Genomic DNA, 18,808 nt, shown 5'->3' with positions numbered 1-18,808 from the left:
CTTCTCAAATGTCAAGTCAGTCGACGGAAAAAGAGCGAGTTCCGGTGTGGGGAGCACCTTTCCTGTGAAATCATCGCCGAAGTCGCTACCACCATCGCGCTGCTATCAAGTATCATTCATGATTCTGGTGTTTGTTGCGCTGGGAACGGAGCGTCTCTGTAAGTTTGTACCCCTGGTGGTGATGGTTTGGCCTGGAAGAACACTGTCTGTGGACAGTGTGGTGCTCTTCAGGCATAATCATTACTGACATTAGCATATTCAAGCTCAACTGATGTGTGTGTGTGTGGGGGGGGGGGGGGGGGACACTGTGTTTACCATGGTTTACAGTCCGCAGTGTATTGACTCATTGAGCACTGAGGCAGTGGTGCTTTCTTGTAGGTTTACCAAGTCGAAGGTTCGATGCTGGACTTCCCGTGTGCTCTGGATGGCAGCTAGCCGTGAGTAAAGTCAAGTCAGTCAGCCGAAAAAAAGCGCGAGGTCCGGTGAGGGGACCGGGACTCCGGGAGCACCTTTCCTATGAAAGCATCATACTAGTACTCTTGATAAAACCCTGAAAGACTGGTTAGACCATAACCCACATCGACATCTGATGTGACCTTCACATTGTGTTAATATTTTGATAATAAGCTTAGTTATACATGTAGTACCAGGTACATGTACTAGGTATCAGGGGCATGGGAAGGTATTTCAGGCTGGTACGGCGAGCCATTGACTGTTGTAGGTGCCATTTCGGGGCAATCCTTCACAGATTTCAATATTCACAGCCAATAATCAAAGCATTTAAACAATCGACGAGGAGACAATAGTCGTAAAATGGCAATAAATAAGATAAATTGTGCACTCATAACAACAGCAAAAATGACTGAGAAAGTCAAGTTCCATAACGTTTTCTTGTGACTGTCATCAGTGGAACGCCGTCACATAAAAATGTAATAACTAAAACACACACTATATACATGTAGCTAATATGGTTTCAGGTAGAAATACAGCAGCTAACAAGTACAAAAAGCGAAGTTTGCACCTTTGCAATGTGTGAATATAGTGTATGTGAGAAAGACAGTCACAAGAAAACGTTATGGAACTTGACTTTCTTCATTTTTGCTGTTGTTATGAGTGCACAATTTATCTTATTTATTGCCAATAATCAAAGCATTTCATCATAAAAAATGGGTGCTAACGATGACTTATGGTCAAAACCATAGTGGCATAACGTGTCACACGCCCCTGGAAGTTAGGTACTCTTGGTGCTCCGTGAAGATGTCTGCAGTCTGCATCGTATGTACTCTCTTGAGCAGTGATGAGCCTATCGTCAGCAAGATTATCATAAGGCTGGATTATAGTCTACAACAAGTGCACATGCCGAGGTATGCAATGCACTGCACATAGGCTCAGTCTTTTTGCACCATAGTTTGGCTTATAAAGATCTTACGACTGAGAGAATATTATCGACCGAAACCAATTTCTGCAGAGAGATACTATATCTTGGGACCAGGGACATGCAAGCTATCACAAAGTATTTTTAAACAGTCTGCTCACGGTTGAGGAAAACAGCAGAAACACACACTTGAAAAGATGCTTTCGCCAATCAAAGAAACACGAACGAAGACACCCTAAAACACAAGCAGGAGTAGTGCTAATAAATAACTAGTTAAGACGTACACGGAGAAAGGGTAGGGTAAGTTCATAAATACAGAACAAAAGTCATGAACAAAGACAGAGAGGCAGCAATGTCAAATAGGAAATCTCAATAAAACTCCAAGAGTACCGACATAACACGACAAGAGTATACATAGGCGCATGAATACGCGAAGGAAATTGTAACGGTGGCACTACTGGATTCCAGCGTTGCCGTACGAATTGAAAAGAAGGACATGATTTATTTCAGCACTTGAAATTCGATCAAGATAGGCATGAAACAGCTCATAGTTATGAAAACATGCTGGGTATGGTGCATAGGATAGCATTCAATGATCAAAACAAATGAACAAAGTAAATAGAAGACAAATTGGTCACACTGAATGTTATGCACAGGACACAGTCCTGGCAGATCGCCCACTACCAGGATTTACAACACATTAGACTCCAACCAGCAGCGCTAAACACAACGGGCATGCAAACATAAACACACACACACGCACGCACACACACCTATAGATCTACAATGCGATACATTGCAAAGGCCCACTAACTTACATCGTAATATTAAAAAAGCCCTAATGTGGGTGGATCAACTCAGCTACTAGTACTGGTACTCTGAGTCATTGATTCACCGTCTGTAACATCATGTCATCGAGAGTAAAACAGTAACTAACAGAAATCCACATGTACACCATAACACAATAATCATTATGCTTAGGTCCGGTGTTGAAACCAGTGGTAAATGTATAAACAGCCGCCACTAGCGAGGCTCAGTGCACGCTTCACCTGCCTTGCATAAACTTACTGCCCCACATATTGGACCGTTTGACGGTAGGCGAGTTCCGGTTTGTAAGCCTCATCTCAAGCAGCTCCAAGTGTCGGAAAAAGCCGTCGTTCGGCGAGGCACACTTGCGACGCGACGACACCAGTTTCCAGACATCCGCAAGCGCTATTTGCTCTGTTAATGGTGCTACCTGGGCAGCCCTCAATGCCTTGTCGTCAACAGCACGACGGCTCGCAAACTTCTTTGCATTCTCCTGATGCTCATCTATGTCATCATAGATCTTGCCACCTAGCAGCATGTGCGACATGGTGATCGTGGTGGCACGAGAAATACCTACAGAAAACCACATTAAAAACTAGGCAATAAGGACGATGCATGCACTGCGCACAGATATTATTGAACACAAATTAATTCAAATAATCCTTGTTTCGCTCTTGCAATTAATTAACAGTTATATTGACCTAGGTTACAGAGGAAGTCGCTCTAAAAAGCAATGGAATGCTGGGCTCTAGACATACAGAATCCCCAATATGATGGATGCAGTGTGCTTGGTGCTCAATTTTGAAGGGGAAGCTCACCCAGTCATACAACTTCATGACAAGAAGCGAGAAACGCCCTTCATTCACATGGCGAAACAACCCAGGTGAATGGGAGGAACGGCTTCAGAGTTTACAGCATCTCTAATTTTGATCAAATTCTTTGCCATCATGAGGACATCATAACTAACTCAGATCTGTAGTGCCCTAGAGATCAGCCTTGCATGGGTATCGTATTTCCGGAGTATAAGCCACACTTTGAACACTCAAAATTCACTCAAAAGAATGGGGTTGCGACTGATACTCCAATGATCAAATTAACGAAGATAATAATTATGTCTGTATTTCGTGGCGAAAAATGGGGGATGCACATACTGACTATCACCAAAATCTCAATCCCTTGACAAGACATGCAGAATCCCTGGATTTCTCTCAAAATCCCTGGATGGCACAAAAACAAGTGAAAAAGAACTTTTCCCGCCAAAAAATCGATCGACTCTGCAGATCTGCGTACAGCACAGTTCGACCCTGCTGTGCAGTTCGATCAGTCGGCGACGGCCTAGCGCCTGTCAGTGCAGATCTTGCAGGCAAGGCTGGTCAGATCTTGAAAGTGCCGTGCACCGTTCGAAGTGCGAAAGGGCACCTTACATATTTTTGAAAAAACCCGGGACATTCGAGGTGAATCCATGAAAATCCTAAAATCCTGTATCAGACAAAACTGTGACTTTTCCGGGAGTTTGCTTGAAATTCCCGAGACCCCGGGAGTAGTGTAGATTTCCCGGGATTTTCCCGGGAAAACCGGGAGGGTTGGCCAGTATGGATGCGGCTTATACTCCAGTGCGGCTTATACTCCGAAAAATATGGTATAGGTAAAGAAAATGACAGTACTCTAGCCCTCCATTGTAGCAAGGAAGCTGGATGTTTCCCCAACTTTGGTATGCGCATGATGGCGTGATGATGGCAGTCGCGAGTCGCCTGAGTACTATAACATGTATACTATAGTTGCCTGTACATGTCGTCACCTGAGTGGAAGGTTGGCAGCGCATGTGCGGCCAGCGTGCTGCATATCGCATGATGTCACTTTTTACACATGCGCAGTGTGTGTGCGGACATGGCGCTGGAACAAGGACAAAAAGATAAATGTTGCGCCCAGAGCTGCGCACAGCTCATTTCTGATCATTTCATGAAGAAGGCGCAGTCAAGAACTGAAGAAGTGTTTCATCCTCATAATGGAGACATCGAAAGTCGCTGAAGCGTCAGAGCAGTGTCGAGAAAGGCGGAAGTGGTTGCTCGAAGGATTCTCTGAGTATTGTCAAGAGCTGGACAGAAAAGACGGTGAGATTAGGGTCAGTTTAGCGCAAGCAGCGAGTCAAAAGCTGACGGCAGCCTCGGCGTACGAGAACCTAACGGCCAAGATGGCAAACGTGGAACGAAGTTTGGAGCAGCAGGCTGAGAAGATTGATAAGTGTGATATCAAGAGTCCTTTTTTTTTTTTGTTTTTTTTTGTTTATGCACTCTTGGTGATATCCATGTACATGTCTTGTGTTGACGTCACTAAGACGTCACTAGGACTCTGCATGCACGCAGGCCAACCTGTGCTTCCTTGCCCTTTCCTTGTTGTTCTGTCTTCCGAGTCCTTGAAGTGACTTCCTCGTTGTTGGCTTTTGTGAATAGAATTATACATACCCAGGGGCGTAGCACCCGCTACGACTGGTACGGCCATGGCCGTACCACTTTTCGAAAAGTGTGGTCCGTCCGAAACGTGCAAAACCGTGATAAAAAATCAGGATCCATCGATGGCATGCATATGCGCATCAGACTTTGACCTTTTTCTAGACTCGTAGATCTGTTATGCATCTGTAGTCGTAGACCCTACTGAGTACTGTACTCGACTCGACTGCACACTACGAACGACGTTACGTACACGTAGAAGTGTGCCAGAAGTTCCCAGAACGCAGGATTTTGTGTCTTTTTTACAAAATTTTCCCGGGGGAGGTCCCCCGGACCCCCCTCCAACACGGCCTTTGGCCGCAACGACCTTCGGCCGCAACGACCTTCGGCCGCAACGACCTTCGGTCGTACCACTTCCAAAGCCCCTCCTACGCCCCTGATACCGGTAACATCCTTGTCTCAGTCTGGGTTGTAATAATTGGCGACGAAGATAAAAGTATTAGACGATGGCCATGGCCTCCAGTTTCTGCCAGATGGAGCCATTTGACGGCCAGAACTTCTCCGATTATTTGGATCGTCTCGAGTGTTATTTTGCCGCAAATAGAATCGGAGTGGCAGCTACCACCGATGCAGACGACGTCACTGCTGCAGGAAAGGTCAAAACGGCTGCCCTGATTGCGCTGATGGGTAAAGCTACCTACTCGACGCTGAAAGACTTGTGCTTTCCTGACAAGCCAACGTCTAAAACGTTCGATGAGATAGCCGATCTCCTCAAGAAACACTTCCAACCGAAGCTGAGTTTAGTGGCGGAAAGCTATCGTTTCCATCAGTGCCGGCAAGGAACGGAATCTGTCACGGAATTTGCAAATCGCCTGAAGAGACTGGCGTCCACTTGCGAATTCGACTCCCACTTGGATCGCGCACTGAAGGACCAGTTCGTGCAAGGGCTACGAGGCCAATCCATCACTAAGAAACTGCTGACTATGGCGAACGACAAGAAATTTGCTGATTTCTTAGCCACGGCAACTTCGGAGGAACTCGCTGATGCGCGGGCTGCAGAGCTGACATCGGCCTCAAGGACTACAGACGTCCACAGTCTTCGGTCCGCGCCATCATCGCTGAAGTCGCGTTCGTACAACGACAGGCCTCCCAAAGCTGGCCGCAAGTGCACTGGCTGCGGCGGACAATGGCACGAGAGACGAGAGAGCTGCCCTGCCTGGGGAAAGTCGTGTAATTTCTGCCACAAGCAGGGCCATTTCGCATCTGTGTGCAGAGCCAAGGACAAGGTACACTTTGTGCACAATCCAGCGCCGGACGCGGGGGAATCAGACTCGGCAGTAAACAGTGAGGAGTATTGTCCGGAACTGCACCACACCGTGTGTATCAGCCATGTAAGCAGTACTGTCGACCCGTATGTCTGCACTGTTCGCATTGGCCGCACCCCAATGGTATTCGAGATCGACACCGGGGCTACAGTTACTGTGATTAACGAACGGCATTACCATGATTTGGCTTCCAAGGAACAGTTGACGCTGGAAACTGACGACTTACCCAGTCTACGTACGTATGCCGGCAAGATCATCCCAACGGTAGGCCGCGTGAGAAGCGAAACCAGCCACGGAGGACGCAAGGCTGAGCTGGTCTATTATGTGGTCAAAGGCACTGGACCCAATCTGCTAGGTCGGGACGCATTGGAGAAACTGAGGCTCAACTGGAACCAAGTTTTCAACGTCACTGGTGACATGCCGAAGAATATCCTGGACAAGCATCCGGAACTATTCAAGTCTGGCCTGGGCACTTGGCGACATGGCAGTGTCAAGCTGGCAGTGGACCGTAACGTGAGGCCACGATTTCTGAAGGCACGGTCGGTTCCCTATTCACTCAAGTCGGCAGTGGAGAAGGAGCTGGACCGGCTGGTGAAAGAGAACATTATTCACCCCGTGCAGAGTACCGATTGGGCTGCACCGATTGTGCCAGTGCTAAAGAACAATGGCCAGATACGCATCTGTGGCGACTACAAGTGTACCATTAATCAAGCATCCAAGACAGACAAGTATCCGTTACCCAACATAGAAGACTTATATGTGAAACTGAATAAAGGATGCTGCTTCACGAAGTTAGATCTCAGCCAGGCCTATCAGCAGCTACCGTTAGACGAACAGTCTCAGCTTCTCACGGCTATCAACACAAGCAAAGGCCTATTTGTGTATAATCGCTTGCCTTTTGGAGTGTCCTCTGCACCTGGTATCTTTCAGCGCACCATGGAGCAGCTGTTGGCCGACATTCCAATGGTCGTAGTGTACCTGGACGACATCCTCATATCTGGCGCAACACGAGAGGAACACGACCTCCATGTCAAAATGGTCTTGGAGCGTCTTGAATCGGCTGGTCTGCGCTTGAACCGGGACAAATGTGTGTTTGGCCGTTCATCTGTCTCTTTCCTCGGCCACATCATTGATTCAACCGGAATAACGCCGACAGCTGAGAAAGTGCAAGATGTGCTGGACGCCAAGGCACCGACTAACGTATCGCAGCTCAGAAGCTACTTGGGCTTGATTAACTATTATCACAAGTTTGTACGGAACTTAAGTACTGTGTTGAAATCCCTGTACGAATTGCTCTCTAAGAAGCAGTGGCGGTGGTCTGACTGTGAACAGTCTGCTTTTGAGAAAAGCAAAGCCATGCTACTAGAAGCACCATGCCGGGTACATTACGACCCGAAGATGCCAATTGTCGTCAGTTGTGATGCGTCACCGTATGGTATTGGTGCCGTTCTCTCACACATCACTGCGGACGGAGACGAGCATCCAGTCGTGTTTGCATCGAGAACATTGTCCTCAGCGGAACAGAAATATGCACAGATCGAGAAAGAAGGCCTGGCTATGGTGTTCGCCGTCAAGCGCTTTCATAAGTATTTATTTGGCCGCTCGTTTGTGCTGCAGACTGACCACAAGCCTCTACTTGGTCTATTTCAGGAAGATCGTCCGATTCCGCCGATGGCCAGTGGTCGCATCCAACGCTGGGCCCTACTACTAGCAAGCTACGACTACCAGCTTCAGTTCAAGTCGGGCAGCAACAATGGTAATGCTGATGGACTCAGTCGGCTACCATCACCCTCATCGGTACCAGAAGTCCCAACACCAGCCGAAGTCGTTCTGTCGATGTCTGTCCTGGAGAACACTCCGGTCACATCCACCACCATTGCTCAATGGACGAGCAAAGATCCGGTGCTGTCACTTGTCCTCAAGTACGTCCAAGAAGGTTGGCCGGACAACATCCCCGTGGATTATCAAGCGTATTCCCGTCGTCGTAATGAGCTTTCAGTAATAAGTGGCTGTCTTTTGCTGGGCTCACGTGTTATTATTCCACCAAGAGGCCGTGAGACGCTCCTGGAAGAATTACATGAAGGTCACCCGGGCATAACCCGGATGAAAGCCCTCGCCCGCAGCTACATCTGGTGGCCATCTATTGACGACGAGATAGAGCTCAAGGTCAAGAGCTGCCAACCGTGCCAAGCCATTCAGAAGTCACCAGCCCTTCAGCCGCTACATCCCTGGGAATGGCCAGGTAAACCATGGGTGCGTCTGCATGTCGACTACGCAGGTCCAGTTGAAGGCAAGATGCTCCTGGTTATCGTTGACAGTTTCAGTAAGTTTATTGAAGTCCACCCGGTATCGTCTGCAACCTCGGCTTTAACTATTGCCAAGCTCCGTCAGACATTTGCAACGCACGGACTGCCGCTTCAACTTGTTTCCGACAATGGCTCAGTATTCACCAGCGACGAATTTCAACGATTCTGTTCTGTTAATGGTATCAAGCATACCCGGTCATCTCCGTACCACCCAGCCAGCAACGGTCTAGCTGAGCGTGCCGTACAAACCGTCAAGAATGCGCTGAAGAAGTCTGTTGGTGATTCTGATTTGGAATCCCGTCTGTATCGGTTCCTGTTTCAGTATCGCCTTACGCCACAATCAACTACTGGTCAATCTCCATTCCAACTCATGATGGGTCATAAGCCTCGGTCCCGTCTTGACCTCACATTTCCGGACACTTCTAAGAAGGTTTTCAGCCGACAGCAAGCAGCCGTAGACCGCCGCCCGGCTCACTCGTCGTCCTTCTGCTGTGGTGACCCTGTGTCCTGTGTCAACTTTGCGGGCTCGCCTAAATGGATGGATGGAGTTCTTGAAGAGTGTCTAGGCCCAGCCACATTTACGGTGCGCCTACCCGATGGCAGATTGTGGAAACGGCACAGTGACCACATCCGCCCACGATTGCCGGCCGAGGAGCCACCTGTTGCTGCGCCAGAACAGGCAACAACCGCATATCCAGCTGTCGTTCCATCTGGTCAACCTCTGAGCCATCCAGTGTCGACATCATCTGTGCCGGATTCAGACGCATCCGAACTACAGCCTTCAGTTGATTCTGTACCAACGGCCGTATCTGCCTCACCAGTTCCTCCAGCACAGGAATCAGTCACACTTTCAGAGTCGCAGTCAGCTGGGTCGACTCCTGCTATTCATCCGCGTCGCTCGACTAGAGCTGTTCAGGCGCCCATCCGTTTGGACTTGTAACAGTTCTATCATAGCTACTCACAGTTAGATCTGCTGTCTTATTTCTGTGTTTACAGCTATATTTCGCCATGTCTTGTGTTACTGTTTCTACAGGTGATTTGTTATTTGTTATTGTTTACTTAGTCTTTGTTTCATCTAGGGTTGGAGGGATGTGATATCCATGTACATGTCTTGTGTTGACGTCACTAAGACGTCACTAGGACTCTGCATGCACGCAGGCCAACCTGTGCTTCCTTGTAGTCCATCAGCCAGTGGTGCCAAAGTGAGTCCCCTGTTGCACTTACAAATCGAACACCTGGAACTGACATCAATCGACAGCAAAAGCATCACTGAATCCGACCTGCCTACTTTCCCTGGCGAAACTCTTGCACTCCTTTTGCAGTGCGCCTTGGAAGTTCGACAAATTTCTTCTTCTTCATCAGCCATTACGAGGTTTTCCATCTGTTTTATCATGACATCCAATGCGTCTTCAGTGAAAAACGTGGAGTTTTGTCAACGTTTGGTGTGGTTTTCCGCGGCGATCGACCTAAAATCGCGAAATAAATCGCCGTCGATTTGAGCAGAGGTGAGTTGGCTTGGAGCACGTACAGATTCAAAAAATATGTGTACATGCGCACCGGGAAGAAGATGAAGATGCTCACCATTTTCAAATAACTAATTCAAAAAACTACATGACTATTGTACTGCAATTGTTGTAGTTACTTGTTTGCAACTACAATGGTATCAAGTAGATAATCAAGCGAGGTACAGAGGGATTGATGGCTGATCAAAGCCCAAGGGACCAGCCCGAGGGCTTTGATCAGTCATCAAGCCCGACTGCACCTCGCTTGAATATGCTTCAGACGATCCCCAACATTTTTTTTGATTTTGAATTCAATCGCTTTATTCTTTGGGTGATCTCGAGTGTGGTAGATAGTACTTCGAAGTAGTACAACTGTAACTGTACTACTACCTGGTTGCAACATGTTCAAAGCAGCCTTGCCTTTATTTCAACTGTTTGCTGTCAGCATCCAGATCAGAGCCATGGCGTTTGCTAGTTGGTCGTAATGGAGAAGAGAACTGCAGGGCATTCACTCGATGTACAACATCCATCGCCGCAGATTCCTTACTTTTAGCTCTCCACGTTCCTTATTTTTCCAGGGATCAGGACCTTCCCGGGGTGATTCCATTCAGGGTGGAAGCGTAGATCACTTTTGCCAAACAGTAAAAACTACGCTTCAAACCTGCTTGACATGACTCGGGGTGCATACTTCGGAAACCCGAAGGTGGATGATGTTCAATACTAGCTCATTGTAATCTTCCTGAAGGTATGTATTCGGATGCTCAATTAAATAGAACAGTGAAAGAGATGTGTAATGGAACAACACTCTACAAGTAGGCGAACAACAATTTTATTGTAATTTGAATCCAGGCACACGTGTAATACGGAAACTGCGATGGTTTACACTGCAAATCTTCTCGATTTGCAAGATTTTTCCCGTAATTCACAAAAATCTGAAAGTTCATTCCTGAAACGCGCATGGCACTGATTGGAGATTGGGTTTAGGTCACAACAATGGCTGTCGATGAAATGCCAAAAATGGTCACTTTGTCGGCTTCCCCCTGCAGAGCGTGCAAGTCGTTTACTCTTTTTATTTGCGGATTCGGTGTACAGGGTACCTAAACTCCCCATTGAGGCCAAAATCAAGTATTCGATTTCTAAGTGCAACAGGGTGCTTGAATTTGACGACTTCTGAGTTCTTGGCTGATGGACTATTGCCCTTTCCTTGTTGTTCTGTCTTCCGAGTCCTTGAAGTGACTTCCTCGTTGTTGGCTTTTGTGAATAGAATTATACATACCGGTAACATCCTTGTCTCAGTCTGCGTTGTAATAATAAGCTAGCCTCGGCGTACTAGCAGCAGGCTGACAAGATTGATAAGCTAGCGCAGATGAACGAACAACAGGCTGAGAAGATGCAGTAACAGGAGCAGCAATTGAACGAGAAGATTGAGAACCTTGCGGGAATGACTGACACAGCGCTCTGTACTATCAATGCTTCCCTCATGGCTCTAAAGTCGCATTTTGGCATATCGTAAATACTTTGGCTTATCTGCTTTTGTCATTAATTATCTTATATTGTGTGGATTTGTGTCTCATATTACTACTGCTACTGTGCACACCGTTTTATTGACAATTCATATGCGATATGTGATGAGAGTACTACTTTTGCCACTGGGCATGTGCCACTTTATTGCCGTGGGTATCCGAACTGGAAAAAATGCTTGGAAAAGTTTTCCTAGCAGTGAAACAGGAAAGAAATGAGCCATTCCCTACCTATTCCAGTACGGAGTTACATGATCCGAAACAGATCAAGGCAAATTAGGATGCAATCAAAAATTCATATCAAAAATTTAATCAAAACTCCCAGATGCTGTAACTCCAGAAGAAATGTTTCAATAAACCTCAGACTGTCATCAGTAGAGGCAGTGCATTTCTCACTACAAGTTCTGTAATATTCGAATAGAGAGCCAAGGATTAAAAATGAAAAAGAGAAGGGCCAAATTTTTACACGCTATCCATTGTTTGTGTCCAACACTAATAAATGTAAGCAAGATAACGGTGAGTCAGAACATGCAACAGTGTTGCTTATCTTGGTATCTTTCTTATATTTGTTTGTGTTGGACACAAACAATGGATAGCGTGTAAACTTTTGGTCCTTCTCTTTTTCATTTTTTACAAGTTCTGCAGGTATTATATTAGAGGGCGAACATTCCCTAAAACAAAAACTGAGGACAGTAAAGATTCCAACAACGCAGCATACTGCCCATCACAAGGTATGACATACAAGACGCTGTACACATGTACAACTCACCCATGTGGCAGTGAACAAGGGCGACTGCACCCTCTAAGCGCACTGTTGTCAGGTAGTCGTGTGCCTGCTTAAAGAAGATTGAGATATCGGCTCCAGCATGGTCGTCCAAGCCCAGGTTCAGGTAGGTGATCCCTTCAAACCTGTTGGTGTGTTTCTCCATCGTCATGTTCAGTATGTATGTGATGTTGTTCTCAGCAAGGAACTGCCGGTTGGCACCGCTGGAGTAATTGCCAATGAAGATATGTGGCAGCACTCGGTCTGCATGCACGGGCATGCGACTCCAAAACGAATCACCTCGTTCCTGTTGCCAACACACAGAACCATAAATCAGGTAAATTTTCACTTCCGGCTCTAACAAATCAAGTTCTGGGAGGAGCGGGTGAGCTGGCATTAGCAAACCAAAAATCGATGTTGGCGTTAGAAAAAGAGGACACACAGCGGGTTAATGAAGCAGAGCAAGATCATGTGAATTCCAGCATACATGTAGATGTGAAAGGTGTGCTGCTACTGCTGCCTTTGAGCATGTCAAGTCACTTTTAGCTGAATCAACACTGCTGTCGCACCCTACCCCTGATGCTCCCATCAACATAATATGCGATGCCTCTGATTACTGTGTTGGTGCTGTGCTCCAGCAGTTCGTCAACAACTCCCGGTAGCCTTTAGCTTTCTTCAGTAAGAAGCTATCTCCAACATTTGCCTGTGAGTTATTAGCGATGTACTTAGCTGTGGAGCATTTTCGTCACCATGTAGAAGGCTGTTCCTTTTATGTCCTCGCGGGTTACAAGCCTCTGACCCACGCTATACACTTGCCGTCCTCTCATCACTCTCTCCGTTCAGCCCTACGGTCAGATCTCGACAGCAGCGTTACGGTGTTGGTGTATGGCATTACACTTAGACTCCACGGTGAGTTCTTCACATCATCTTCCGATCCTCTGCCATCTGCAGCTACCGCACATATGTTATCGCTCTTCGGACAATGATGCAGGATATTCATCCAGTACAGTCATGCCCTGCACCAGCTTCTCGAGCCACTCATGTTACGCCCACCTTGCAGTCTGCCACACACACGTTCATTCGCTCAGATGCTGTGAAGAGGCCACTTCAACCGCTATAATTATACTGGCCCACATCCAGTCCTCAGTCGTAGTGAGAAGCACTTTGTTGTCAATGTCAACGGTCGACGGGACACTTAATCTCGCTTGATCGACTGAAACCAGCTCATACGCCCTCGCCATCAACTGTGTCAACTCCTGCCATTCCCGTTCAGTCTCTTCATGACCCGCGGCCTCCCGCCTACCCGGTATGTACGCTTTGTAGTTCCTTGAGTGACTGTTGATCTTGTGGCTATGCTATATGTACTTCGAAGTACAATATTAATAATACTCATGCCACTCTGAACATTATTGTATGTACCACTCTTTGTACATTTCACCACTGTTGTTTCTCTCTCCTTTGTTTTCATGGACTTTCTTTGCATTTCCGTCCACCGGTGGGGGAGTATTGTAGTGGTTTGCTATAAACTTTCGGTTTTAACGATTCGTTTTACGGAGATTTTCGATGTGTTTTGAAATTTGAATTATTTTATGCTAGCATGTCATGTGATATTGCTTTGCATAAATATTAGGGCTCAAACGATTAGTCCGATTAACCGGTTGCAGACCGGTTACGAAGAATTAACGGTTAACCGATAAAGATAACGGTTACGCAGTAACTTTTCAGTCAATTTTTCAAGTATCAGGTCGTTGCAAAGTATGCACTTTCGCAGGCTGTCGCACGCGTACGCAATTTCTGGGCTGTCAACTCGGTCATATCTGGTCTCTTGGTGTGAGAGTATGTATGAATGAGCATGCAAGAGAATGTACAAGTGTGCGTTGTACTGAATAGGGTACATTTTTTGAATGAGTATAGTCAAATATACGGTTAAAAAAGAGTCTGCAGGATTGCCGTGGCTTATAGGTTATAACCGGTTAACCGACCGTTAGCTTAGCAGTTAACCGTCACGGGTTAAACCGTGACCGTTTGAGCCCTAATAAATATGTAACGTACGGTACTCGACTAGTACCACGTGGATCTACGTTAGGTTTGTCCATTTTTGCTACCGTAGTGTACTCATGCATGCACATGTACGTGTCTTCTTTTACCGACCATTCGTGTCCTTTGCCGGATATTTGTACTCCCTTTATGTACTCCCTTTATGGGCTAGTACACATAAGCCAAATCGGCGCCGCGCGGGAAGCACCGGCAGTGAGCCAGCTCCCGATCCGTCCCGAATACAGTTCGAGTACCAAATCTACTTCAAAGTAGTATACAGTCAGACCTCGCACCGCACACATCAGTTTTCCACAAAAAAATATCCGGATAGGCGAGGGAACTGGATAATCGAACACACATATTGTATGTATGCCATATGCTGTAAATCGGTAACCAACGATTTTCTTCCGGATGGCGAGGGATCCGGATAAAGGAGGACCGGATAAGCGAGGTCTGACTGTACAGAATGTGCCCAAAATGCTACGACAGGTTTGCCAATTGAAGCTTGAATTCTTTGTTTCTTCAGTACCGGTAGTTCAAGGTCTTTCGGTGATGGCCACTCGGTGCTACCTTTTACTGGAGATCATGAAAATACTTCCACACCTTTTATTGCAGTCTAGTAAGTGATGGTTTCTAAATTATGCTTCCAAACGTTGATGAACTCACATAAACTTTCCAATGTATCCTTCGTATTTTTATTTGTTTCAATTGTATTTGTCTCATAAGTTGCACAACAGTCGAGCAGATCATCCAAGAAGGACGGGTTGGTATGCATAATCTAGTAGAGGTGAAGAGGCGCGACATAACCTTGAAGCGACTACAAGAATGGCGAACGGACCTCATCCTTACCTTCAATTTATGAAAATTTAGGACGAGTCTTGGTTTGAAATTTTGACAAAGTCTGGGTCCCGGCATCGGCGATCACCGGCGCGAATGGTTCACAAACCACTTTTGATCAATATTGTACGGGATCGGTGCCGGAGCAGATCGCAAGAGTTGGGCACGCTGTAGACAGCAAGCTGTTTCGGCCATAAAGGCCTCATCACATGCACTGCACGTTTCGTATTTTCTCTTTGTTTAACTAATATGGCACAAGGATTGAGAGAATAGGGCTTGAAAGTGCTACGTCACAGCATAGCAACAGCATAGCAACAATTTGAAAAATTCAAAAACTGGATCCACCTGGATCCAGTTTTTGTATGGATCCAAGCACATTTCAAGCGGTTTTACTCACAGCAAGGTGATGTAGCCAGTGAAACTGACTGATTTGGCTAGTGGGGGCGGGGTGACAACTGGTGGAGAAGTAAAAGTCGCACCTGCATACGACACGAGTGGGTTGCTATGCATCCACATACTGAGGCAATAGCAAAGTCAAACCTTAGTGGATCCAAAATAGAAATCTGATGTCAACTTACTACTCCCTGGCCGTTTTTGACGTCATCACTTTCAAGCCCTATCCCGCGGTACTAGTGGTCTTGACTTTAACCTTCACCATGCGGTTTGGCCTTTCGACGTTCTTGTGAATAAATAAAAACCTTGTAGTCAGATTAATTTTTTCCTGCAAATTCCTCGTGGATTTTAGTATAGAGGTGCGTTAGACGCATCACACTGCACAGGATACAGTGGTCCCTCTATAATCCGGCACCATTTGTGCCACGGAAATTCTGCTGGATTAGGGAGGGTGCTGGAATAACAAATCGGATTTACTGCTGCAATATGCATGAAGGGGACATTTTGGCTAATGAAAATTGTGCTGGTTTATCGAGGGTGCTGGATTAGAGAGGGACGACTGTATGACCATTTCACCGGAATATCACTGGGATTCACTGTGAATCACCATGATCTTGGTTGACCCCGGGCAAATGTATGTACAAACCCGTGCGTGTGCTTTTCATGACAGGTTGAAACGGGAAATGGGGAAAGGCCCGTTTACTGGCCGGCGAAAAAACGGAGGAAAAATCTCGGGCTTCTACTGCCACGCTCAGTAAAAAATTAAAAAATCACGGTTCGCGTGAGACTCGGCGGGAGGCGGAGCAGAATCTGTCTGTGCATAACTCACATACATACCTATATGTACTTGTCATTCGCAATGTTCTTTTTTGGTGCGTTTTCACTTCCTGTGTTTCAAATTGTTGATTACAATAATAATTAGGGCTGAAACGATCGTGGATTTTCATGTATCGATTACTCTTTAGCTTAACGATCGAGTAATCGATTATAATCGTTAGCAAATAGAGTCATAATTCTGTGCAAACATTACTCTGTTTCCACAAACTATGCCTTCATAATACCAACAAATCTGCATTAGTGAAACTTCAAAGGGTAGCTCCGAAACATGGCAGTTTTGAAGTCAATTTAACCTCAGAACATGAACCATACCGCTGGCAACTGCATACTCCCAGCGTAAACTGATTCAAACTTCACAAAACGAGGGTTTACAGTACTTTCTGGACACAAATTTAAAAAACGCAAAATAATCGTAATCGGTAATCTAAACGATTGCTCGATCGCTAGAGTTATCAAACGATATAATACAGAAGCCTTGCTTGGTAGTTTAACATGTTTTTCGATTTTGACAGCATGTTACAAGGCGAGGACGCGTAGTGCTCCTGACTACAACCATAAACCGGTTGGCAGAGTCCATTATAAAAATCCTACCAACCCGTAGAGTAACGAGGGTCCGAACCTGGGTTTTCCCAATACGGTTCAAATGGTCGCAAGACCGGGACTCTGCCACCTGGTTTATGGTTGTAGTCAGGAGCACTACGCGTCCTCGCCTTGTAACATGCTGTCAAAATCGAAAAACAAGTTATCAAACGAGTACTCGATTATTCGGTATAATCGTTTCAGCCCTAATAATAATTATTGGAAAACCTTACACACACCATCTTCAATCCAAGTGGTCTCTTCGCTGCAAATTACAATAATTATCTATAATTACATTATTATTATTCTTGGCTAGTTTGAGGGAAAGACACAAACGGGAAAAGTGTATACATTATTATATTGGCTCAAAATCCGAGTTTCAAATATTATTACAATAATATTAATTTTTTTTTAAATTATGTCTTTATGTCTTCGGACGTACCCCAGTTCAAGTACATGTAGCTAAAAGTAGACTGAAATAGAGGCTTACTTCAACTTCCATAGTGGGTATAGGTTCAACGTCTTCGTCCTTGCTTGTTGGAACAGCTGCACTGCTGGTATCAGTTTCTGTAGCACCTCCAGACCTTTTTCGAGATCGCCCTAACACCAGAGCTGCTGCCGACTGCCAGCGACGTCGCATTGCCAATGTTTTTTGAGTTTTTTCCTCATTCGCACGTAGGTCTACGTAGGTCTGACTTGTTTGAGTTATGACTCTTCGCCTTTGGACAGCAAAGCTGCAGCGCTGAGAAAGGCTGAAGGTAGATGTGGCAGTTCGCACTGAGTTCGTACTTCGTAGATAAGCCACACACCACGTGCTCACGTCCCAAATATATCGGCAAGCGTCTGAAGACGTCATCGATTCTATTTTGTACGCATTGTACTGCATGCGCGCATATCCTTTTTCTGCTGATTCACGTGACGTCTCCTGGCTGTTGTCAAGCTCAAACAAAGGTATAATTAATTATTTTGCTGACTCCTGCTGCTCTACATTTCACAGTCAGTCAGTCGACACAGCTCAGGAGCCTGAGCCTGAGGTCAGCGAGGAGTGAAGATAGCTGGGAGCCGGCCCTACATGTATACAGTATACACATTATAAAATTAATAATTATAACACAAGAGTATGCCACTGTATGGGGCTCATACGTACATGGACTAGTCTTGATTAGGCCACCCTTTGTTAATTCATTGTTTAACGTCCTTTTTTTCGCGAAAAGGTACGCGGGAGGGCGGAAAAAAAACAAAAGCCCATTCCAAAAACTGGAAACCCCAATCAAACATTTTGGCCAGTAAAGCATGTGATATATACTATATCTGGGTCTAACGGCACTTGCAGGCATAGAACAACACTCTTTGATGGTACATTGGAGCACATGCCTGATGAATCCAACAAAACGTTTACATAGCATGGAGTTAGCATGTCATGAATTCATTACATCTGGATTTTTACTAGGACACACACCGTACGATATTTAAAAGCCAACAAAAAAAGAAAAAGAACACAAGACAAAGGCATGCCCGGGAGGCAAGATTATAAGTGCGACAGACGCGAAACCGGGAAAACCCCAAATCGCAGCCATGTCGCACCCCACGCAACTGCCGCAACTGGGCCATCGCAGAAGTAACTAGTTGAGCTTGGCTCAACTTTTGCGATGCGATGCGATGCGACAAGCGATTTGGTGTACGATTTTGACCTTTTCTGCAGCAAAGTTGTACAAAGGTTCAAGAGTTGCCTATCAATTTTTTACAAGTTGTGTCAAACCGCGCGAATATCATGGTGACGTACCCAAATCAGCAAGACGTTGTCGCATCGCTGACTTCTTCTGTGAATGGTATTTCGCGAGTTCGCATCGCACGCATCCATCGCAGATCGCGTCGCATCGCGTGTCGCATCGCAAAAAAGCTTCTGTGAATCCCGCTTTAAGGTCATGATCGGCACACTGTGAAACTACACAATCATGTATTTACAACTTCGCATATTATTGGTACTACTACTTTCTTGGTTTTTTTTCCGGTCGGAGGCAAAAAGGTACGCGGGCGCGGACGTTAAACAACGAAAAAAGAAAGGGTGGCCTTACTGTAA

At 46.0% G+C, this 18,808-nt stretch overlaps 1 protein-coding gene across 1 annotated transcript; it reads right to left on the bottom strand.

Moving 5' to 3' along the window:
* Window positions 1-1,559: 1,559 nt before the first annotated feature.
* Window positions 1,560-17,494, bottom strand: LOC135805431 (dual specificity phosphatase 29-like). The gene is made up of 3 exons (XM_065319462.1): window positions 17,219-17,494; window positions 12,052-12,352; window positions 1,560-2,755 (listed from the first exon to the last, which is right to left on the bottom strand). Exons 1-3 carry the CDS (start codon window positions 17,366-17,368, stop codon window positions 2,421-2,423), a joined length of 786 nt encoding a protein of 261 aa, XP_065175534.1. The 5' UTR covers window positions 17,369-17,494; the 3' UTR covers window positions 1,560-2,420.
* Window positions 17,495-18,808: the final 1,314 nt, after the last annotated feature.

Source organism: Sycon ciliatum, chromosome 1 (genome assembly GCF_964019385.1).
Source record: "Sycon ciliatum chromosome 1, ocSycCili1.1, whole genome shotgun sequence".
NCBI classification, from domain to species: Eukaryota; Metazoa; Porifera; class Calcarea; order Leucosolenida; family Sycettidae; genus Sycon; species Sycon ciliatum.
This window is presented reverse-complemented; position numbering and strand designations above follow the sequence as displayed.

Bases quoted from the DNA above. Each gene is read 5' to 3' on its own strand.
- LOC135805431 (XM_065319462.1), bottom strand. From the start codon at position 17,368: ATGCGACGTCGCTGGCAGTCGGCAGCAGCTCTGGTGTTAGGGCGATCT. The intron at 12,353-17,218 runs GTAAGCCTCTAT...TGTTGGCAACAG, and splicing joins TACCCACTATGGAAGTTGAA to GAACGAGGTGATTCGTTTTG. The intron at 2,756-12,051 runs GTGAGTTGTACA...GGTTTTCTGTAG, and splicing joins CCTTGTTCACTGCCACATGG to GTATTTCTCGTGCCACCACG.